The 25,302-nt window shown below is 41.0% G+C and overlaps 1 protein-coding gene and 1 non-coding gene across 3 annotated transcripts in view; both read right to left on the reverse strand.

The window, feature by feature from the left end:
• UBR2 (ubiquitin protein ligase E3 component n-recognin 2) overlaps positions 1-25,302 on the reverse strand; it is a 66,191-nt gene that overhangs the window by 25,102 nt on the left and 15,787 nt on the right. Inside the window, exons 8-19 of one of the 2 annotated variants that reach the window (XM_064446143.1) lie at positions 24,813-24,933; positions 22,086-22,193; positions 20,335-20,423; positions 19,394-19,492; positions 16,931-17,094; positions 16,743-16,842; positions 6,213-6,341; positions 5,285-5,468; positions 4,172-4,233; positions 3,257-3,367; positions 1,314-1,379; positions 6-128 (exon numbers count right to left, since the gene is read on the reverse strand). In XM_064446143.1, coding sequence (XP_064302213.1) covers positions 6-128; positions 1,314-1,379; positions 3,257-3,367; positions 4,172-4,233; positions 5,285-5,468; positions 6,213-6,341; positions 16,743-16,842; positions 16,931-17,094; positions 19,394-19,492; positions 20,335-20,423; positions 22,086-22,193; positions 24,813-24,933 — 1,356 coding nt within the window. Of the gene's footprint in view, positions 1-5; positions 129-1,313; positions 1,380-3,256; positions 3,368-4,171; positions 4,234-5,284; positions 5,469-6,212; positions 6,342-16,742; positions 16,843-16,930; positions 17,095-19,393; positions 19,493-19,565; positions 19,665-20,334; positions 20,424-22,085; positions 22,194-24,812; positions 24,934-25,302 lie in introns of both variants that reach the window. The other variant, XM_064446144.1, reaches the window with a different exon arrangement.
• On the reverse strand, positions 16,233-16,339 carry LOC135312928 (U6 spliceosomal RNA). Its single transcript, XR_010372542.1, has one exon. It is a non-coding gene; the product is annotated as a U6 spliceosomal RNA (small nuclear RNA).

Consider the following 25,302-nt stretch of genomic DNA (forward strand, 5'->3'; position numbering starts at 1 on the left):
AATACCTTGTTAGTATTTTCTGTGCTAAATCTTTTGCCGTAGTCTGGAGTACTAAATATCTGATAAAGTTCAAAGCGACTCAGCATTATCATCAAGAAATGATTTGGATCCATCATAGACACACCTGTCTATTAAAGAAAAAAAAATTATGAACAGAAAATAGATGGGGTGTTATTATAGCATGTTTGTACATTTATATACAATGTTCACAGCATATTCTTTATGAAATTCACTCCTCTCTCTATCCTGGGCATGAAGATTTCATTACTTAAGTTTACTCTCTTAGGACTCCAGTAACACAAGCGACAGCATCTTTGACAAGCAGGATCCTATGCTTTATCAATAATTTCTGATGCCCTTTAAAGCATAAGATATTCTGGGTTATTCCTTCTATCTCGAATACTCTAAATAAAATTAAACGGAAGACTTTTGGTTGGCAGGTTTTGTCTCTAGACTCCTGTTCCTGCTGGCTCAACTTTTAAAAGGCATAATATCACTTAGTATATAGCACAAAGATTAAAAAAAAAAATTTCCAATCCTCAAAACAAAGGCTGAAGACTTCAGCAAGACTTCCCAAACCTTCCTGGAGAGAACAATATTAACATTTCAGTGTAGCCACAAACATTCACTTCAATTTCTGACAACTACTAGCCAAAGTTTTTCTGTTTATTAAACAGTATATCTAAGTAGTACTAACAAAAATATTTACAATTGGCTATTATTGCCAATAGACCATCTCTAAGACACAGTAATTTCCAACAAAACTGGTATCTACTCAAATGCACAGCTCTAGATGATCATTAAAAATCAGGGGCAGATCAAGCCTCAAGGAAACATGTCTGAAAGCAGAACTCAGGACACGTGCATCATATTGGGTATTGCTAACTCTATGTAAGATTTGAGGAATTTCCTGAGAAAAGGCTTTGCTGTCTAGGTGAACTACGCGCCCCAAGCTGCAAATTTCAGCTTTTGTCACTCTCAAAACTAATGCATCAGACCTTTCTGTATTGGAGCTAAGTTAACCGCCAGATTTGTAAAATCTCTTCGGGGGGGGGAGGGGGTGTGTGTGGGGTGTGGGTGTGTGTGTGTGTGTGTGTGAATATCACAAACTACACAAAACAAGAGTACAACAGTATTTTCTTTACAAATTATCCCATAAAGGAATAGGTACAATAAAAAAAAAAAAAAAAAGAAGTCCATCCATACAAATTGACCTTTTTCCTTGCCATTAAAAGGTTCTCATGGAGCTAAAAACAAATGCATGCATATCCTGAAAAAGTATGACAAAAATCCAAACTGGTACATGTGGTTACCTGAAGCATTACTATGTCCTTGTCAAACATCTCCCTCCTGCACTTCACATTATGATAGTAATAAATCTGAAACAAAAAAACCAAACCGCAATAATTAACAAACATCATATTTAGTCTAAACTTATTTTCATTCTGGAAAAATAAACTTTGTTATACACAGCACTAGTAAACAGAAAATTAATCCATGATTTGAAAAAATTATACAAATATATTTTTATGTAAAAAGCAATTTTATGCACAGTTGCTGGCTGGGTTGTATTGATCTAATGTCTAGATTGAACACACTTAGAAGGAAAAATCTTGTGGACCTCAAAGAGGTCCACTTTAATATATCTACTTGTTTAGCAATTAACTGTTTGAAATTCACATGAGTGAAAGCCCTTGCCGTTGGAGAAATGTCTTTTCTTTGCTCCATGAATTGCTCTTTAACTAACTGAGATATAATCTTTCTCAAGAATTGCCAGTTTCAGCCAAATATTAACACTGTGATAGAACCATACTTAACCCAAACCGTCCTGGGAGTGAACTCAACAGTACTGCACCAAGCAGCAGCAACACCACCATCACTGCATGGTACTGAAATGTGGGAAAGCTTAATCCTACCCCAATCAAGTAAAAGTAAAGAGGGCTGTCAAGTTTCTACCTGGGACTGGGAACAATTTTCAGCATACTAAACTTTCCTCTAGAGACACACCATTTCTCAGAATCACATGGAAGAGAGCTAGGCATGCCTTCCATCTCTTCCCTTTACTAATAATCCACACATAAATGCCCATTCCTATCCTCTGGGAAAATACCCAAAAGGAGCTGGCTGAACTTGAGCTCTCCATAGCCAAAGAGAAAGGACTTCCAGACTGTGGGAGCCATATTACCTAAACTAAACCAGGCTTGTAACTCCAAGATGCTGACAACCTGGGGAAATTAACAGAAAGACTTATTTCTCCATCAAAAGCTATTAGTTCAGATTTGATGTGTGCCTACAGTAATATGGGCGCTGCTATAATTGTACGTAACTAGAGCTCTTTTTGCTTTAATAATGACAATAAAGGACATCACCTTATAAAAACCCTTTAGGTTAAGAGGCAAGAAGTGTCAGAATGTAACGCTTGAGCAGTTCGATTCAGCCTCCTACTACACATGCACTGCAATTATCTAGTGAAGATGGGGTTTGTGGGAGGGAAAGACATTTCTTGCAAATAAATCAAGTTAACACCTCACAGAACTAAATCCTATTTCTGTTGTAATCTATGTCTTGCTGAGAAAATCACTTTAGATGATCACCCTTGTGGGTGGCACTGACACTACAGTACCCATTTTATAGCTGTTATGCTTGAAACACCGAAGACCTAATTTGTACAAATACAGAGAAGATAAGTTTAGAGATGGATGGAGCTAGTCTCCAGAGGTGTGAAAGAAGTATGAGAGGTAAAAGCCAAGAAACACTTAGCTCTACACGGGTTCTAATACTGCTGTGTGATCTTTGGATTTCAATTACTTCATAAACATAAATAGTAACAGTATCTTAATGGCGCATATTTTAATATTTGAGACACTTCTATGTGAAGGTGATGAATGCATTACCAAAGATGCACAGATCTAATTCTGCACTTCATGCTGCTGCTGGACAATATGCAGTAAAAAGGCTACGAGTCATTAACTGCATTATACTAAAACTTCTTCACACACAGAGCACTAAGTTCACTGAGCACTGTAGCAGTCCTGAAACAAAAAAGCAACTTCTGAGTAAGAAACCAAAGACCAGTTTCAAAGCACAAATATTCAAATGGTGTGAGTGCTGATACAAATGCCTACCTTGCACTGCCTTCCATAAGACCAATGTAAGTGAAATTTGAAATCAATACAGGAAGGGGAGGTTTCGTGGTCTGAAATTTTCTTGGGGGAGTTATCAGAAAGCAGTGATCCTTCAGCTACTATGCACTTACCTGATTAACAAGAGAGAACCCATTTCTTCTCCACATCCCTGCATGCACTTGGGCACATAGGACTAGGCATCGTAGAGGATGTTCTATTAACATAGGCGGGCTAAGTTCACTCTGCATTAAGAAAATGCAATATTTCGATACATACAGAGAAAAATGAAAATAGGACTGAAACGAAGGACGATGATATTTCTGATCATTAAAATATCTTGGCAATACAAAAAAGAAGCAAATCCAACACACATATTACAAAAATTTGATGAGCCTATTCACAATCTATCCAATTGTTGTTAACCAACCTTACATCCCATCTTTACTCCACAGAAGTACTCCACAAGGGCTTTAGTTTATTCTTAAAGACAGTAGGTTTTGTATTTTAAAATATCAACACTATCAATTTAATATCAGTCATTTGCTTTCTTTCATTCAAAGGTCAAGTACTTCTTTCAAAAGACACCAAGATTTCTTCTCCCAGTTATGTTTTCTCCTCTCAATTTATCTCATTCTTTTTAACTTCCCCTTAAAGAAACAGCGAATCAATAAGAACATGCAGGAAGCAAGAACAGCTGGAGAAGAACATTATAACCTAGGCCAAGGAGAAGGAATCAGATCCTGCCAGGAGTTCCTAAAAACAGTTTCTGCTACAAAAAGAAGGTAATGCATGAAGAACAAAAGACAAACCTCATACCCAAGTCTTAAGTTATTTAAGAGAGCAATACTGATTGCTTATGCTCCAGTCTTGAATATCAAGATATTAATCCTTTAAGAGGTAATTTTATCTATTAAATATAGTCTCCCTTCACAGAATTCATAGCAAAAAGGTCCTTAATTTTATTTAATAATATCCTACTCTTACATGACCAATTTCACATTTGGCATTAATTATACTTAATTAATATGCTACATTTAATTACATACCAGGGGCAGCAGCTCTGGAAACTTATATGCCACTTCAGTTTTACTCAGCAAAACATGCAAGCCTACGTAAATACATGAAACAAATACATACACAATATTACACACAGTATCTTACATAATTCAAATCGGACAAAAAAGTGTTATCTAATTTAGTACTGGACCATTCTCTGGGTACAGCTACAAGTAAGTCTGCAGATTTATCACCCTGGAGCTACACAGCTATTTCCTGGAGAGACATATTACAAAGCATACATCTCCGGAGAACTGAAGTTTTCCCATTGTATCTGTATAAAACTTGCAGTACAAGTGAGATTTTTGCCTTTCTTCTGACTCTCTAATGTCCCCTTAGCGACAGCCAAGAGTCCTTCATCTATCAGGACAAATTATCAATGACAGATACCTCATCCTTTCTATTAGTCCTTAGAGGTTTATAAAATACCTCAGGAAGTATAATGAGGCCCCTACAAACACATAAGTGGTTTTTTTGTTTGCTTTGTTTTAAAGGTACAAGGGTGTTGCTTAAAGATTCAAACAAAGTTATTTAACACTGAGCTGCATAGTATTTTACCTATGAATTACTTTTTTCACTTCATTACCCATGAATTTATTTTTATCATATGACTTTCTGTTTGTGTAAACTAAAATTCATCAACCATTTTTCAGTACAACTGCTGAACAAGATAGGCACAATACAAAGAGAAAGACATAGCTTAATTTTCTGGTGACGCATCTGTCTGATAAATCTGTTCTCTAACAGAATGTTGATTAGTCTGTTCAACCTGACAGCTAAACACATTTTAAAACAGCCAACTACAGTCCACATTTTGTTGCATTTGTTTGCATCAGTCACGTGGAAAAAGCACCAGTAACTGCCTATAAACACACGCCACTGACAAATCCAGGGGCATGAGAGAATCTCCCCGGGCTTGAAACGGTAACTTCTCCAGTGCTTGGTAACATTTTGCCTAGAAGCTACCAAACGGCTAGAAAATGCCCAAATTGCATCCTATCCAGGCTTTAAACAACTGTTGTGTGGTTCCTTATGCACACGCATACAAATCACATTTACGCAACATTTTTCATTTCCTGAAATATTCTTAAACTAGTTCATACCTGCAAGTAAACGAGAAACTGGAAGATGAATGCTAACTTTTTCCTGAGAAACACAGTATCTGATGGTCTCAACTGAATGTCCGCACATACTGAGAACAATAGGCTGTTCTCCATCAGTAAAACCACTATGACACTGCATCAACACAGTCAGGCATTTCTTGTAAGCTTCGATTAACACTTTTTCCTGAAAGAAAGATTGCAGTTTAGAGAGATTATGAAAAAAAATAATACAGCCAATGTAAAAAAGTCTGTCAGGTTTCAGGTTTTTATCTTTATTAACAGTCCTGCAAAATTAAGATAAGGAATCCAACAAAAGCAAGTGAATTAAGGCGGACACAGATCGCAAAACTCTCATACATGTGTGATTAGAAAAACACCCACTGGGGTTGGGGTTTTTTGTCTTTTTGGAACTTATATTATGGGAACTTTCTGAGCAATGATCATGCTAGGCTAGTAATCTCTGCACATTAACTAACAGTTACAGATAAAGCCATCTTGAATGTTCAAATATTCTAGGATCACTTTTTATATAGCCATATTTTATCATGCCAAAGTTCTGTACTCCTAAAGCTTGAAACACTTACGGAGTAGAAACCTGATTTATAATCAGGAAGCATTTGGTAAATCCAGGGCCTACTCCTCTGTTCCCTCTTCTCTGAAAATTATACCCTGATAGTGTTGTGATGATCACAACTTTCATATGCTTGAAAGAACTCTCTGCAATATTTTTTAAAAGGCTTAACCATATGACTTGTTCCGGTCAAGCCATAAAAGATGTGTTTCAATACAGAAAAGATTTGCATTTCTTCAGAGATGATGATCTTGGCTTACAGTGCAGTTATGTGTCTTGCTCAACTGCTACGCATTTGTTTGGGATTTTTTTCCCCTTCACATATTCATATGGAAAAACAATTCAGAAGGAACTTACATCTAAAGCACACCAGTCCTGCATCATTGAAATAACAAGTGTTAATTTCATCTGCAGTGTAAATGCTGCTTCCCACTCTGGTTCCATTTCTATGTGTTGTCCTACTTGACGAGTTATTGGATCCATACCCTAGAACAAAAGAATAATGTATTTCAACAACAGGTCGCTAAAATACATTGACAACATTAGCGTAAGTGTGGGACAGTGGCTACCTGTCCTTACAAATATATTGTTGCTACAACAGGAAAAAAGTAGTTTGGGACCATATGAAAAGGAATTATACACATTGAAATAATACCAAGAAAATGAAACAGGAATTGGAAGAGAAGAATACTGGGACAAGAAAGGTTTTGGATATGAACTCTATTACTGACATCTGCAGAGATTCCAATATTATGAGCAGTACAACAATGTTTGCGTACATGCATTACCTTACATACACATTTTGATTTCTAGATGTATTTGAGGGATGTGCCACTAAATACAGTTAAGTACTAACTCAAGACAGGGTGATCCATTACCAATCAGCTCTTGGCATAAGAAAAAAACCAGCATGATCTCAGGATTACAATATATTCAAGAGACTATCATAAACAAACTAATGAAAGCTAAGTATTGAGAAAGGTATGCTACTCAGGTACTGAAAAGTGGGAGTGATTCTGACTTACACCTTACTGATCAAACAGTCAATTTGCCCTTGTAAAAGCTGCACTGCTTCTAAAATACTCCTCTTCAGGTAACAACAAATGAAAAGGTTAAGGAAAAAAACCCACACTTAAGAGGTCTGTCATGGTTTTAGCTGGGATAGAGTTAATTTTCTTCACTGCAGCTGGCATAGTGCTATGCTTTGGACTTAGTATGAAAACAATGTTGATAACACACTGATGTTTTGGTTGTTGCTGGGTAGTGCTTGTATGAGTCACAGACTTGTCAAGCTTGCCATGCTCTGCCGGGTGCACAAGAGGCCGGGAGGGGAAGGGGCGCAGCTAAGAGTGGATTCAAACTGGCCAAAGGGATGTTCCATATCACATAACATCATGCCCAGTATGTTAACTAGGAAGAGCTGTCTGGGGGAGGCAGGCAGCAATCATGGCTTAGGGACTGGCAGCATCAGTCAGCAGGTGGTAAGCGGTTGTATCATTTGTTTCTGTTTTTTTCCCTTTTCCTTTTTATTATATTATCATTGTTGTTATTATCATAATCATTATCATTATTATTTTAATTATTAAACTGTTCTTATCTCAACCCAAGTTTTTTTTTGTGCTGTTGCTCTTCCAAGTCTCTCCCCATCCCACAGGGATGGGGGGAGTGAGCAAGTGGCTGCATGGTTAACCCCAGTTGGCAACTGAACGCCACAACAGTGGTTCATGGGGCACAAAGGGTTGAGATAGTAACAGTTGCTGGTCACAGCACAGACTCTGTTCTCAATATTAGTTTATCCGATCTGCACCACACTATTGTATTTGCTGCGTCTGTTAAAGATTGGTGTTGGTTTGTGTGGTCTGCTGTGCTCTGCAGTGATTAGTGTTCTTTTGCCTGGGAGCATTGTTTTTAAAACATCGGCCTTGAGTTTTATTTGGTATTTGAAGTTTATATTGAAGCCATTACTGTACATCAGGTACCATTTAATGGATATGATTAGCAATTATACCTCCTCCTCTGAGAGGTTTTTTTATGGAGGAAATACAGAATGGCACCTTAGCTACCATCTTCTATAATGCCTCCTCTTTCATTACAACAACTTTTCAATATCTTGAACATCCTTGGGTAGTTAAGATACATCTGTTGGTATTGCTTTGGCAGACTGTTTCAGCTCTAAGTTTAATAAACAATTTAAGAATACATCCAGAGATCTGCCCCAAGACTTGATAGCTATGTGTGGCAGGGTATATGGGATAGTATGGGCAAATGCCTAAGATGGTGGGCAACCCCAGTGTTGTGGGACTTCACTCCTGAACAAGTGCAGAATCCTGAAAAATTAGTAGAATACTTGGAGGAAGTATGTTGTCACCCTGGCAATCCCAGAGAGATACAAATCACTGCAATGGGCTGGGCCTGGCCCATGCATATCGAGCTCTGTTTAACAGTATTCAGTACCCCCAAGGGGAAGAGAAGGCCTCTGGATCTAAAAAGACAAAGACAAGGAAAGCGACAAGCACTGTGGCCACTCAAACCCCCATGACAAATGCTGCGGCTACTCCAACCCCAGTGACAAGCACTGCAGCCACCCAAACCCCCATGAGAGAGGCTGCGGCTACTCCAACCCCAGTGACAAGCATTGCAGGTGAATCAGAGGATCAACCCATGCCAGTATCAGTCACCCCTATACACAAGAAGAAATCCTGGAAGAGAAAGTCAACTCGTTTAGAAAGAGATGATGGAAAAGCCGGGCCATCAAGAGAAGAAGAGGGGGAAGAAGAACTCGTATAAGAAATGGAAACTACCCGATCGCTATCCTTGAGTGAGTTGCGGGATATGCAAAAAGATTTCGGCTGTCCTTCAGGTGAGCACATTGTCACCTGGCTGCTCCGATTCCAGGCCAGTATCCTGGAATTAGAGGGGAAGGAAGCCAAACAGCTGGGATCCCTTTTCTAGGGAAGGGGGCATTGACAACGCAATTGGAAAAGGAACATAAGCCCTCAGCCTCTGGAAGCAACTCCTGTCAGGTGTGAGAATGATATCCCTTCAAGGAAGATATTGTATATCACATCTAGGAAACTGGATGACCACGGAGAAAGGTATCCAGTACCTGAAGGAACTAGCCATGCTTGAGGTGATTTATAGTGACCTATATGATCAACAGTCATCCAAAGATCCAGATGAAGCCCAGTGCATGTAACCCATGTGGCAGAAGTTTGTACAGAGCGCACCATCAATGCATGGAAACTCACTGGCTGTAATGTCCTGGAAAGATGATGAGGCACCAACAGTGGCGGAGGTGATTGATAAACTCTGGGATTACAAAGCAAATCTTTCTTCCTCATCTCGGCTGCGGAGAAACTGTCCCTGAAGGTTCAGCAGCTCAAAGAGGATATGTCCTACTCCCTACTGGTATGGACCAGTATCTCAGCCATTAGAAGTAAGCGTCCCTTTGCTCAAGAGAGAGGATACGCACGACAGGGTACCCTATGGTTTTACCTGTGTGACCACGGAGAGGACATGAGGAAGTGGGATGGAAAACCTACCTCGACCCTAGAGGCACGGGTATGTGAGCTGCAAAGAAAAAGAATTACTCAGGCAGGTTCTTCCAGGAAAGCTGCTGCTCCAGTTTCCAGTAAGCAATTCCCCAGACAGAGGAGCAGAAGTGCTGATTTTATTTCTGATCCTAATAGAGACGCTTGTGATTCGTATTTACAAGAAGTAACGAATACTATGATCAGGAATAGAGGAGCCCTGCCTCCAGCCAGGTGGAGGAAAGGGATAGCTATGTTTACTGGACTGTGTGGATTGATGGCCTGGCACATCCAACCCACAGGAGTATAAAGCTTTAGTGGACACTGGTGCACAGTGCACCCTAATGCCATCAAACTATATAAGGGCAGAACCCATCAGTATTGCTGGAGTGACAAGGGGATCCCCAAGAGCTAACTATATTAGAGGCCCAAGTGAGCTTAACTAGGAATGAGAGGCAAAAGCAACCCATCGTGACTGGCCCAGAGGCTCTGTGCATCCTTAGAATCATAGAATCGTTAAGGTTGGAAAAGACCCTTAAGATCATCGAGTCCAACCGCTAACCTATCACTGCCAAGTCCACCACTAAACCATATCCTCAAGCACCACATCTACCCTTCTTTTGAATACCTCCAGGGATGGAGACTCCACCACCTCCCTGGGCAGCCTGTTCCAATGCCTGACAACCCTTTCGGTGAAGAAGTTCTTCCTAATATCCAACCTAAACCTCCCCTGGCACAGCTTGAGGCCATTTCGTCTTGTCCTATCTCTTGTTACTAGGGAGAAGAGACCGACCCCTGCCTCGCTACAACCTCCTTTCAGGTAGTTGTAGAGAGCGATAAGGTCTCCCATCAGCCTCCTCTTCTCCAGACTAAACCACCCCAATTCCCTCAGCCGCTCCTCATAAGGCTTGTTCTCTAGACCCTTCACCAACTTCATTGCCCTTCTCTGGACATGCTCCAGCACCTCAATGTCCTTGTCATAAGGGGCCCAAAACTGCACACAGTACTCGAGGTGCGGCCTCACCAGTGCCGAGTACAGGGGCACGATCACTTCCCCGCTCCTGCTGGCCACACCATTCCTGATACAAGCCAGGATGCCGTTGGCCTTCTTGGCTGCCTGAGCACACTGCCAGCTCATGTTCAACCATCTGTCAACTAACACTCCCAGGTCCTTTTCCTTCAGGCAGCTCTCCAGCCACTCCTCCCCAAGCCTGTAGCATTGCATGGGGTTGTTGTGACCCAAGTGCAGGACCCAGCACTTGGCCTTGTTGAATCTCATACCCTTGGCTCTGGCCCAACAATCCAGCCTGTCCAGGTCCCTCTGTAGGGCATTCCTGCCCTCCAGCAGATTGACACTTCCACCCAGCTTGGTATCATCTGCAAACTTACTGAGGGTGCACTCAATCCCCTCATCCAGATCATCAATTAAGATATTGAACAGGACCAGCCCCCAACACTGAGCCCTGGGGAGCACCACTCGTGACCGGCCACCAACCGGATTTGACTCCATTCACTACTACTCTCTGGGCTGGACGGTCCAGCCAGTTTTTAACCCAGCACAGAGTGCCCTTGTCCAAGCTGCGAGCAGCCAGCTTCTCCAGGAGAATGCTGTGGGAGACAGTGTCAAAGGCCTTATTAAAGTCCAAGTAGACAACGTCCACAGCCTTCCCCTCATCCTCTACACGGGTCACCTTATCATAGAAGGAGACCAGGTTAGTGAGGCAGGACCTCCCTTTCATAAACCCATGCTGGCTGAGCCCGATCCCCTGGTTGTCCCGCATGTGCTGCGTAATGACATTCAAAATTATCTGCTCCATGACCTTCCCCAGCATCAAGGTCAGGCTGACAGGCCTGTAGTTCCCCGGATCCTCCTTCCAACCCTTCTTGTAGAGGGGCGTCACATTCGCTAGTTTCCAGTCATCTGGGACCTCCCCGGTTGACCAGGACTGCTGATAAATGATGGAGAACGCCTTGGCAATCTCCTCTGCCAGGTCCCTCAGTATCCTCAGGTGGATCCCATCCGGCCCCACGGACTTGTGAACATCCAGGTGAAGGAGCAGGTTGGTGACTGCCACCTCTTCAACAACTGGGACTTCATTCTGCATACTAGCTCCATCTCCCAGCACAGGGGCCTGACAACCCCGAGGATGACCAGTCTGACTATTAAAGACTGAGACAAAGAAAGCATTAAGTACCTCAGCCTTCTCCTCATCTTTCATGGCAAGGTTACCTTCTGCATCCAACAAAGGACGGAGTTTCTCCCTGGCCCTCCTTTTGTCACTGATGTATTTATAAAAACATTTTTTCATTACCTTTCACAGTGGCAGCCAGTTTAAGTTCCAGCTGGGCCTTCGCCTTACTAATCTTTTCCCTGCATAACCTCACAACATCCTTGTAGTCCTCCTGAGTCACCTGCCCCTTCTTCCAAAGGCTGTAAGCTCTCCTTTTTTTCTTGAGTTCCAGCCAAAGCTCCCTATTCAGCCAAGCTGGTCTTCTCCCCCGCCTGCTCGACTTATGGCACATGGGGACGGCCTGGTCCTGCGCCTTTGAGACTTCCTTCTTTAATAACATCCAGCCTTCCTGGACATCTTTGCCCTTCAGGACTGCCTCCCAAGGGAGTCTGTTAACCTGACTCCTTAACAATCCAAAGTCTGCCCTTCTGAAGTTCAGGATAGCGGTTTTGCTGACTCTCTTCCTTACTTCTCCAAGAATTGAAAACTCTATCATGTCATGGTCGCTAAGCCTCCAACCACCACATCACCCACCAGGCCCAGCGGGGCACCTCCCCTGGTTGGCTCGCTTACCAGCTGTGCCAGGAACTTATCTCCCACACACTCCAGGAACCTCTGAGTCTGATTTCTCTCTGCTGTGTTGTATTTCCAGCAGATACGTGGTAAGTTGAAGTCTCCCACAAGAACAAGGGCTAGAGATTGTGAGACTTCAGCCAACTGCTTGTAGAGTACCTCATCTGTCTCCTCATCCTGGTTGGGTGGTCTATAACAGACTCTCACCAGGATGCCTGCCTTATTGGCCTTCCCCCTGATCCTTACCCATAAGCACTCAACCTCATTACCATCGTTGAGTTCTAGACAGTCAAAACACTAACATACAAGGCTACCCCCCCACCCCTCCTTCCTTGCCTGTCCCTTTAAAGAGCGCTTGTAGCCATCCATTGCAGTGCTCCAGTTGTGCGAGTCATCCCACCATGTTTCCGTGATGGCAACCACATCAGTTTCCCTGGAACGCAATGGCTTCCAGCTCCTCCTGTTTATTGCCCATGCTGCGTGCATTGGTATAAATGCACTTCAGCTGATGTATTGATCTCTTCTCCAACACAGGTATGCCACTCCCAGGCTCATTCCTAGCAAGCCTGGTTTTATCCCCTTCCCCCTTCGTATCTAGTTTAAAGCCCTCTCAACGAGGCCTGCTAACTCCTGAGCCAGAATCCTTTTCCCCCTTTGCAACATGTGAACCCCATTTGTCTCCAGCAGGCCTGGTGCCATGGCATAGACTATCTCAGGAGAGGGTATTACAAGGACCCAAAAGGGTACAAGTGGGCTTTCAGTGTAGCTGCCGTGGAGACAGAGAATAAAACAGCTGTCTACCTTGCCTGGTCTCTCAAAGGACCCTTCTGTTGTGGGGTTGCTGAAGGTCAAAGAACAACAGGTGCCAACTGCCACCACAACAGTGCACCAGCAGCAATACTGCACCAACCAAGACTTCCTGATTCCCATCCATGAGCTCATTCGTTGACTGGAGAGCCAAGGAGGGATCAGCAGGACTCGCTCACCCTTTAACAGTCCCATATGATCAGTGCAGAAGCCTAATGGAGAGTGGAGGCTAACAGTAGACTACCGTGGCCTGAACGAAGTCACTCCACCACTGCGTGTTGCTGTGCCAGACATGCTAGAACTTCAATATGAACTGGAGTCCAAGGCAGCCAAGTGGTATGCCACAACTGATATTGCTAATGCGTTTCTCTTCATCCCTTTAGCAGCAGCGTGCAGGCCACAGTTTGCTTTCACTTGGAGGGGTGTCCAGTACACCTGGAATCGATTTCCACCCCTGGGGCAATACAGTCCTACCATTTGACATGGACTGATCCATACAGCACTGGAACATGGTGGAGCTCCCGAACACCTACAATACATGGATGACATCATCATGTGGGGCAATACAGCAGAAGTAGTTTTTGAGAAAGGGGAGAAAATAATGCAAATTCTTCTGAAGGCCATTTTTGCCATAAAACAAAGTAAAGGAACTTTCAGAAGAGATCCAGTTCTTAGGAACAAAATGGCAAGACGGAAGTCATCAGATCCCAATGGACGTGATCAACAAAATAGCAGCCATGTCTCCACCAACTAGCAAAAAGTAAACACAAGATTTTTTGGGCATTGTGGATTTTTGGAGAATGCATATTCCAGATTATAGTCTGATTGTAAGCCCTCTCTATCAAGTGACCTGGAAGAAGAACGATTTCAAATGGGGCCCTGAGCAGCAACAGGCCTTTGAACAAATTAAACAGGAGATAGTTCATGCAGTAGTTCTTGGGCCAGTCTGGGCAGGACAAGATGTAAAGAATGTGCTCTACACCATAGCCAGGATGAATGGCCCTATGTGGAGCCTCTGGCAGAAAGCACCAGGGGAGACTCGAGGTTGACCCCTAGGGTTATAGAGTCGTGGATACAGAGGGTCTGAAGCCTGCTATACTCCTACAGAACAAGAGATATTGGCAGCATATGAAGGGGTTCAAGCTGCTTCAGAAGTGGTTGGTACTGAAGCACAGCTCCTCCTGGCACCCCGACTGCCAGTGCTGGGCTGGATGTTCAAAGGGATGGTCCCCTCCCTTTGAAGGGGACCTTGAGGCTACATGGAGTAAATGGGTTGCACTGATCACCCAATGGGCTTGAGCAGGAAAATCCTAGTCACCCAGGAGTCTTGGAAGTTATCATGGACTGGCCAGAAAGCAAAGACTTTGGAATATCTCCAGAGTAGGAGGTGACACGCACTGAAGAAGCCTCACTGTATAACAAACTGCCAGAAAATGAGAAGCAATACACCCTGTTCACTGATGGGTCCTGTCATCTTGTGGGAAAGCACCGGAGATGGAAGGCTGCTGTATGGAGTCCTATATGGCAAGTTGCAGAAACTGCTGAAGAAGGTGAATCGAGCCAGTTTGCAGAGGTAAAGGCCATCCAGCTGGCCTTAGACGTTGCTGAACAAGAAGAGTGGCCAGTGCTCTATCTCTATACTGACTTGTGGATGGTGGCAAATGCCCTGTGGGACTGGTTACAGCAATGGAAGCAGAGCAACTGGCAGCACAGAAGCAAACCCATCTGGGCTGCCACATTGTGCCAAGATATTGCTGCCTGAGGAGAGAACCTGGTTGTGAAAGTACGTCATGTGGATGCTCACATCCCCAAGAGTCCGGCCACTGAAGAACATCGAAAAAAACAGCAGGTGGATCAGGCTGCTAAGATTGAATTGGCTCAGACAGATCTAGATTGGCAACATAAGGGTGAAGTATTTCTAGCTCAGTGGGCCCATGACACCTCAGGCCATCAGGGGAGAGATGCAACATACAGGTGGGCTTGTGATCAAGGGGTGGACTTGACCATGGATGTTATTGCACAGGCTATCCATGAATGTGAAACGCGTGAGGCAATCAAACAAGCCAAGCAGGTAAAGCCTCTGTGATATGGGGGACGATGGCTGAAATACAAATATGGGCAGGCTTGGCAGATTGACTATGTCACACTCCCACAAACCCGCCAAGGCAAACGCCGTGTACTTACAATGGTAGAAGCAACCACCGGCTGGCTAGAAAAAATATCCTGTCCCCCATGCCACTGCCCGGAACACTATCCTGGGCTTGGAAAAACAAGTCCTGTGCCAACATGTCACCCCAGAGAGAACCGAGCCAGACAACGGGACTCATTTCTGAAACAACCTCATAGACACTTGGGCCAAAGAGCATGGCATTGAGTGGGTGTATCATATCCCTTATCATGCACCAGCCTCTGGGAAAATCAAAAGATACAATGGACTATTAAAAGCTATGCTGAAAGCAATGGGGTGTGGAACATTTGAACACTGGGATACACATTTAGCAAAAGCCACCTGGTTAGTCAACACTAGTGCATCTGCCAATCAAGCTAGCCCTGCCCAATCAGAACCCTTACATACTGTGGATGGGGATAAAGTCCCTGCAGTGCACATAAAATATGCTGGGGAAAACAGTCTGGGTTATTCCTGCCTCGGGCAAAGGCAAACCCATTTGTGGAATTGCTTTTGCTCAGGGACCTGGGTGTACTTGGTGGGTGACACGAGAGGATGGAAGAGTCTGGTGTGTGCCTCAAGGGGGTTTGATTTTGGGTGAAAACAGCCAATGAACTGAATGGTATACTGTTAATTGCTATATAATGTTGTATGTCATCACTACTATGGTTGCTATATGCCATACCAATGGTATCATGGTGGGAATCTCCCAAATTAATTAAAAAATGAACTTCCATTGAGCCAAGGAAAGCGCAGTGGTGATAGAACAAGGACCAACAATGCAGCGGTGATGGAATAAGGACTGACTTCTGCATGCAACAATCCAACACCACACACATCATCTCTCCAGCCCTGAAAGACTCATACAATAGATGGAGCCCAAAGTCATGGACTAAATGAACTAAATGGACATTTCACGGACATTTTACAGAGGTGGTCCATAGGCTAGGGGAATGACAAATGAAATCTGTATATTCTATTAAAGGATGAGAAAGCAGCTAGGGGTTACTGAAGTTGTATTGGACAGTATGGGACCTGAGCATGATGTAAGTGGTATGGAATAAGGGGTGGATACATGGAACGCTTCACAGATTTCCGTGTCATCCTTGCGCAGGGGCCACGCTAATCTTCTCTGTATCGTTCCAATTTTAGTATATGTGCTGACGAAGCAAGCACAGCTAAAACCACGACAGGTCTATTTGTGTGTCAGGAACTATATATTCCTCAATACAAGGAGCAACTCTGCCAACACTTAGCTAGTAACTGGAACTCTCACTATGAGGTAAGTTGGTCAAGATGGATCAGATTTTGCTCACACAATAATTGCATCTTGTCTGCTTGTACAGCTGCAAAACATGCCCCCAAATAACATTCTTTTTGAACCACTCTTCCTTTTTACTGCCCTCTATAACAAAATTAAGTTAGGTGAGATGTTACGTTTCAGGAAAACATGATGCCTCCAAAAGTTATACTGCACTGAAGCTATAAAACAGAGAGCACATTAAATTTCCTCCATTTTTGTATCATGAAAGCTTCCTGCTTTAACACAGTGTAAGTTTTGTAATTCAGATTTACATACCTGCATACATTTGAGTAATTCTAAGAAGGCATCAAAACCCTCCAGGAACTTGTGCCTCAAGTCATCTGACCACTCAGTTGGCTTACTTATCAACACATACCTGGGTACATTAGAAAGAGACAAATGTTAATTTTATTTTTTTTTTTCCTCCTCAGTTGATCAAATCAGCACATACTTAACATACTTACTTGAGATCCAAAATAAGGCTCTGAACACGCCTGAATTTGAAAGCCTGCAGAGCAGTGTAACGTTCAAACTGAAACCTGCCTTGGATGTCACGGTGCCTTAAGTGGTCCATAAAAGTTTTGATGATAGTGGTCATGAGATTTTCTTCCGTTATTAGCATTCGAGCCTATGCCAAAGTACATTGAAATTTGCTGTAATTAACAGACACAGCTAAAGAGTTTCACACTGCCCCATGAAGATTATAGAAAACTTTTTTTTTGACCCAAAATAGTTACATCAGTAATTAGAACAGAAGAACATACTGAAAGCCAATCTTCCAAACACTCACAGACAAAAGAAGTAATCTAGCTAGAAATTATCATAATCCAGATCTCTCTTCAGATCCCTTCTGTACAGAAGTCTGACTATGGTTAGGCTCCTGCTAACCTATATAACACAAGACATGTAATTATATGTCTTATAATTAACCTGTACTTCCCTTTAAGTATGTGTTGTCTCCTCTTATATAATTTAAGTATGAGCCCTTTAGTGGAACAACAGCTCTTCTGCTTTCTGTTTACAAACTGTCAAGCACTGTGGTGAACAGCACATCTTCTGAACTGCTAAGGAACCATATAGTGCAATTTCCACATGGAAATTACACAAGATGACTTACGATTCCCCTCAAGGGCTACTGCATATATCCATGTGTTATAGGAAACAAACCAACAGGCATCAAAGTCTGACAAAGATTGCCTTCCACACCTAACCTAACCCCATAACAGAGTAGGGGGCACCAAAAGTTACTGTCACCTCCTACTTGTGACCTCTTCCTGAACTGCCCCACTCTGTTGGTTCTCCGAGGTAAATGGGATGAGTGTTACAGTTCTCGGATCCCATGAGGATTTTATTATGTGGCTGGTAGATTCAAGAAGATTGGCTACTCTGATCTACCTCAACAACCCTGTGGTTGTTGACTAGAGCTTCTAGGTTCTACAGTTGCTAATGATAATCCAAAATACAGTTTCTAAAATGCTACTGCAGGAGGAAAAAAAAGTCTAATGGTTAACATTTTCCCCCCCTAAAAAATCACCATCAACACAACCACCCATCCTCCCTCAAACGAAACAACCTCAGCTACTTGAGAACTCAAGTTCTTAAATTACTAAGATCAGTTTGAAAATGTTACTCGGGGGTTCTGGGATGGCTTTACATTCTTCCAACTTATTAATTCAACAAAGAATGAATCCAAATAGCTCTGGATATAAAAAAAATTTTATCTCATATGGTAGGAGCTTATCATAATTACTTCCATGACGTGTCTATTCTCTACTTTACAAACAGTTAAAACCAATTTGTTTTACTTTTTTGCAGGATTTTCAAATAGAAAACATGTAAAAGGAACACTGCAATTATCCTGAGAAAATGTTTGAAATTCCTTTATTTTTTTAAAAAAGTATTAATACACATATTCCACCACCCCATCTGGCAAAGGAAAAAAATACCATCGCCGTTTGAATAATACTAGTTGGTTAAGTCTAACTGTAAATCTAAATACTGACATTCTTACTGACAGCATCAAAATTAAAGGAGGTAACACAATATCGCCCCAAACCATGGAAACAAAATCCTGATGTCCTGTTGAATTTCCATGAACAACATCCAGCCCTATGAAACTGAATAACAGCTTTGCTCAGTATCATAACTGCCATGCCACTATTGAATTTTAGAGCTCAATGAAGTTGATTAAATTTGGAAGGATTCAGAAGCATTTATTTTTTAAACAATTCTGGCTATGAAAATCAGACAGCTCCAAAGTTTAATTTGCCTAGTTCATAATGCAAGCAAAGAAAGAGTTGCCTGGAGACTGGAGCAAAAAAAGACTTCTCCCAAACAAGTACAAGCTGGTGAAAGACCAACAGAGTTAGTGAGCTGGGAGAAGTAACAGTGCCTGAAGCAACATAACAAAAATTAACTGGAAACCCAAAAGACGACATCATCTTAGTCTAGAAGTACCAAAGGAAGTAGGGAATATCATGAGACAATTCTTTCTTGCACTTGCATTGACTGGAAAAGTAATAAAGTGGATCATTTATGAAACTGCACCAGAATGGTACACTCAAACTGATATGCAAACCATAAGGTAGATTTCTACAAACAGTAACTGTGGCTCAGTATGAGGAATTTAAGTGTTATGTATGTGTCTTTAAAGAAACATTTAAGTACCTTTCTATAAAAAGTAAAAGAAAACCAGAAAAAGAAAAACCAAAAATACCCAGCCCACTCTGGGAAGTCAGACTCAAACTTTCCAATGATGAACACTTTACCTTCTAAACCCATAGCCAGGTATGTAAACAGTCTGACTGCTGTGCAGCAGCAGTGCCGTGCATTTCCCCAGTAATGTTAAAAGAAATCTGCAGTCTTGATTCAAGAACCTCGAGTTGCTTTTAACAAATAAAGATTTCCTTTGGTCTTTTAGTACTTACAAGAGAAGGTACTGTGAATATCTGTATCGAGAGGTCAGCAATTGAGAACTCTCTGTCGTGGTCATCTTTCATAAAATCACTCTGCAATCGCTCATAGTTCTATTAAGAAGGAGGCAAAAAAAGGCAAGGAGTGCCAACTATCAGTTTTAAAAGAAAGACAGGCACTACTCACCAGAGTAGGTACAGTGAAGAGTTGGACAGACAGAGCAGCCACCGATACTGCCCGTTCGTGATCATCCTCCATATAATCTCTCTGCAACTGCCGGTAATTCTAAACAACAAGGGGAAATTCACCTCTAATCCACACTGACCTGATTTTTTTTTTTATTTAAATGTCTGCTCTGGGAAATTTTAATGTCATGATAAAGGGAAGAGTAGCTCTTACTGTTTATTATATAGATATTTTGTACAGAGAACATGACAACTTAATCCGCTCACACGTGAGATCTATTCACTCTCATTTTCACAATAAAGGCTAATGTTTTCAGAAAAGTTATCTGTCTTCAGCAGAGTGAGCAGAATTTTGCAGTGCTGATTAAAAGCATTTCAAATACTCGTTACTGCAGAAATGCTAATCAGCATAACTGAATTTCCGCATTATTTCTGAGTAGTGCTGTAACAGCTTACACCACAAGAATGAGAAGCGATTAGCTCTTAAGAAGTGATAGCCTGCACAGTTGACGGTGAAGACAAAAACATCTGAACTACTTTAGTTCTGGGGAGCCTGGAAAGCCCATTTTCTTCCCAGGAGATGAGATGCCACTATAACTAATATTTTGAAGACAGAAATAAGGTAGTCAGCATTTGATGCCAACTTTTCACTTTCAAAAAAAAGGAAAAAAGTTCTGGATAACAGTTCATTTGAAGCACTGTATGCTAACTAAATTCTCTTCACTAGACAGTTTAGGCATTTAATGGCTCTTTTTAAGAAAGATACTTACTCTTGCAAAGCGGATAGCGAAAAGCTTCTTGTATTTCAAATCCATAAGTAGACTGCTCATGAATAACTGGTGATAGACATTTCTAGCTCCTGTCAAGAAAAATGAATGAAATATTGCATGTCACTATTTTCTATCAACATATTATAGAACCACTTAGAAAAGTAAACTTGTAAAGAATGAGGTAAGTGTGCATTTCAGAGCAGAAGCTGCTTTGATTGAGCCTGTCAGGTGACAGCAAAGGATGGGATGAAGACGACTACATGAAACAAAATTACTCAAGTGGCATTATTTATTACTCCTGTGAAAGATAACACTGAGCTGTTGAATGGGAATATAAACCTTCAAATGTAAGGCAAGTCAGGCAAACAAGAATGGAGCTCTCTTCCTCCTCAGGATAAACAAAGGATTTGGATGGCTCAGGGAAAAAGAGCACACTATTATGAGAAGTCCTGGGAACTGCAACAAATTGTTAGCTGAGAACAACTCCACAAAATAACCAGCTTCACTAGCTCTGAATTTCTAGTCTGTCTGAGCAGCATCCCAGAAAATATTATCAATACAAATGAGAATTGACTGTATGTAGCTTGGAAATTCATGCGTATATGTATAATTTCTTTCTGTAGGTTACTTTTAGGTCCAAAGCCATTACACCATTTCCCTAATGCAGAGTAACTGTGGAATACATGAAAAATTAGAGAATTATTGATGTCGAAATAGAAAAGCAAAAGTTATTCCTTGCTTACATGAAAGACATTATCAAAACAAAACATGTATTAAGAATGTTGTAATGGTCCACAAAAGTAGTACTTCTCATATCACAAAATTTGTCATCAGGAAAAAAAAAAAATCTGAGTTCCAGGAATTCATTCACACAAGCTATAGTAGATAAACAAAACCTAAAAGAATATTTTTCTCCATACTACATCCACTTTCCACCTTACTAGTTACTTTACTGTTTCCAAGACAAACCACAAAGAAATATTACTACTCTCTAGAACACCTGTACCTCAGAACTGAAGAACAACAGAAGATACTGGAGGGAGAGTAGCAATCTTCAAAATACTATAATCAGGATTAACTAAGCAAAGTACAGATCTACTGCATCAATCTCTGCCTTCTCTTTGTGCTTCTTTTTCTTACACCTGGCCTTACATGCCCTTTCAGGATATCAAATCAGACACAGAATATACGATAGAAAAGAAATTAACTATCTCCACTACCTCAAAATTAAAACATTCTAGCCAATCCCATTGTACCAATTAGGCTTTTACAATTTTAAGGCTCTAAAGTAACAGAACAGTAGTTTTCACTGAATGTTCACAGAACACTGAAGAATACCTCATGAACACAAATACAAGTCAAAGCAGAAAACCTCTGCCCTATCCCTTAAAAGGAGGCATTTTGGTCGATATTATAGAGATGATGAGATCCTGTGAAGCAGACAAACCCCAGATCACTCTATTGTTTACTCAATTTCCCTTAACTACCACTGCCACCTGTATATACAATCAGCCTTAATTTCAGACTACTTTGAAAAATTAAGTCTAAAACAACCCCATCTCCAAATGGTCTTATGTTCTTGTCTTCACTATATTTACGGTGCATCATGGAGAGACAGATTATCACAAAGCAGGCAATTCTAACTATAACACACCACAGTAAAAATGATCAAACATTAGCAGATATGGTAAAGGGAAAAACTTATACGCATAGCATTGTTTAGTGTTTTCCAGAAGTTTGAGAAAACTCACCTTTCCACAGTTTAGAATCATACAGCATCAGCTTATCCACAAGAGAAGAATTTTCACTATCTGGCCCCTCCTGTAAACCAACCTGACACAATATTCGACGAAGGCCATCTTAATGAAGAGAAATTATTTAAGTTAGTTATAGCTTAAACACAAACTTGTACATTATTTGGACATACCGGAATTTTCAAGACAGTAGAAGCCGTAGGGCCCTCTTTTCCTTAACAACTGAGTAACACTGCTCATATTTTGCTGATAGAAACACACATATTTCATACCTTGCAAGTTTCACACTAACCTTAGGGAACAGTAGGAACCTTGTGACAAATTGCCAAACACAATGATTTGTTTCAAAGCTATCAAATAACAGCGTGCTTCCTTAAAAGTCCTGCTGGCTCACTAATAAAAAATAATTATAAGGCAGCTAATTTTCTAGGTTGTATTTTTCCTGTTTAGAGTCCTGTCAAAAGGAAATGACTCATATATGAGCTTTTGTTTATGCTTACTAGCAGCTATTATTTTAAAGCTTCTCTCCATATTTTTTCTAATGGAAAGCAGTAATAGTTGTTATTATATGAACATGTAAGTCTTTATATGTTTGCAGACAAGCCTGCATCTGCAGCAGAACACAACACAGACATGCTCATATTAACAATGTTGAACTGAGCTTTGCACTGCAGGTAATGCATACTCACTAACACAACTACATGACTTCTGCGCATTAGCCCTTATTTCTGCACACCACTCAGCTGTCTCAGCTTCTTGGATAGAGTTGGCAGTGGCTTAGTGCCACATATACCATACCATGTGCTGCACGTGGTGCAGTTCTATACAGCCCCGGAACCCCTATAGCAGTTTGGGATTTTTTTTTTTTTGCCTCAGAGTTCAATTCCAACTACTGTTATGAAGGGTAACAGATTAATGGAAACCACTGCATCATTCAACAAATGGCAAACAGATGTTCATTCTTGAAGAACTGACATTTGCTAGAAAGGTTGTGGTGACAAAGTTCCATAGTAAGGTTTTTCCCTTTATTTACCGACAGGAGTTTGACACTCATTTCACAGCAACCGTCCAACCTAACTTTGTTGCACGGCAGAAGACCCCTCCACCTGCCAGTCTCCCTTTGGTCAGGGACATTTAAGTGTAACCATCTAAGCTCTGCAGTTCTATCACCTCATATTACAGATGAATGGTAATAGGCTGTTTAAAAGATTGAGCAGAATCTAGATGTTTGGGTGTGTTTGTTAAAAAAGCTAAGGGAACCCAACTTTTTAAAAAGTTTTCACTAAAACTTTTTCACTAAACCAGACTCCAGAGTATACTGCAAGACTGCATCCCAAAGTGCATGTAAGGCATTTCAAGTGGTTGAGCACGTAGGTCATACACAAAACATATGCATACTGCTTACCATCAAACAATATTTTTGCCCTTCTGAATCATAAAGGACGCTGTATTTAATGAAGTGAACTCTGTAGGATGTCAGAAACAGCACACACACACAAATAAAACTAAATTCATCACCTGCATCTGTAATTTGATACGCTATTACCATACTGAAGTTATTTTTGCAACTGTAACTTAGTGCTGAAAATTAGTGACATCAGGACCTGGCACAAATGACATGGCACAAAACTGGGCTCAGAGCGTATGAGAAAGACAGCGGCTGCCTACACATTACACTGAAATGAAAATTTATATAATTAAACACCTTCATGTCTCTCCCTTCTATCAGTATCTGTTATTTTCCCAGCAACACCGGCAAACAGTTGCACAAGCTGCTACCATCGCTTTTGAAAAGTGATTTATGTATCTTTAAAAATTAACTTATACAAACATAAACTACTTTTCTTTCAAAAAAGAAAACATGATACAGACATCCTGTGCCTGAAACCTTGACTAGTTTTTCAACTATCAGTCTAATAAAACATACAATTTCGGAAGAAATCTTGCCCTTATAACATATATGCAATATTACAGTTGAGTGTACTTCGCTAATAATTCTTGTTAACATTTACAGATGCACAGAACACAGAAACTGCATTGGAGGCTGTATCTACCTTTCTACATATCAGCAGTTTGAACATTTTCCTTTTATTTCCCCTCATGCTCCAGATCTTCACAACCTTATGATTCATCAGGACAAAGGAGGAACCAAGCCAAAACAAACAGAGTCTTCCCATAAAAATGACACTGAGCATCTTGATTCCTTTGAAAAAACTTCTTTCTAAATATCTGATTAATATTTCGTTGGCTTCTATACTTACCCAAAAAAACTCCACACATCCTTGCATTTTCCCTGTTCTGCTTAGCAAAACACCCGAAGCAATCACTTTCATCATCAACATTCATCAAATTACTGGTGAATAATTTTATTTTATCTAATCAGACAGGTTATTTTCAGCTTACTGCATTCATTTAAAAAGAACTAGGGACTGAAAAATAGCTTGTTGGCATACAGCATTTGACAGAGATTCTCAGCTTCTGTTCAACAGCAACTAAACAGAAAGCTATCTGAAAAGACTAAGTAAGACTGGTAGCACTTTCATACAGAAGTTAGAACTCAGAACAGCACTCCAATTCGAGGATACAGAACAAAGTCTGACAAGTTATTAATAGCTTTGCCTTATATAGTACATATCTGAAATAAGTAGACAACATTGCTTCAGGAATTCAGCTTGCCTCACAAATATTCTCTAATTTATCTCAGAAAAGTTCAAGTTTGCCCACCTGAATATCCAATAACACTGCCAAGCCAAGTTAGGAGCTTCAGACCAAAGCTCTGATGGGCGACAATAGATGAATGCATAACTTGTACTTTCAATGGCTTTGTCTGACGACTGGTATTTCTCTTAAAAATAAAAGGAAAAAGGAGGTAATACATATTAAAGTCAGGACTAGCATATATTTCTGTACAGAAACACAGCTTCCTTATGATTCATTTCAGTAATTTATAATATTAATACATACTCTCATTACTAACACCTACATAGGGAAGAAACAAACCCTAAAAAGTCTGAACTTTGTTTACCCTATTAATATTTGAAGGACCTTATTATGCAATATCAATATATTTAGGCCAATCCATTTTCCATTCTTGGCCTTTTATCAACGCACACACTGATCTGCGGCATTTTACTAATAAGCAGTCCCACGCACAACCTCAGAGAGCCATGCACATTTGTTCCTCACAACATGACATTCAAGTCACACAGCAGCC

This window comes from Phalacrocorax carbo, chromosome 3, assembly GCF_963921805.1.
Source record: "Phalacrocorax carbo chromosome 3, bPhaCar2.1, whole genome shotgun sequence".
NCBI lineage: Eukaryota > Metazoa > Chordata > Aves > Suliformes > Phalacrocoracidae > Phalacrocorax > Phalacrocorax carbo.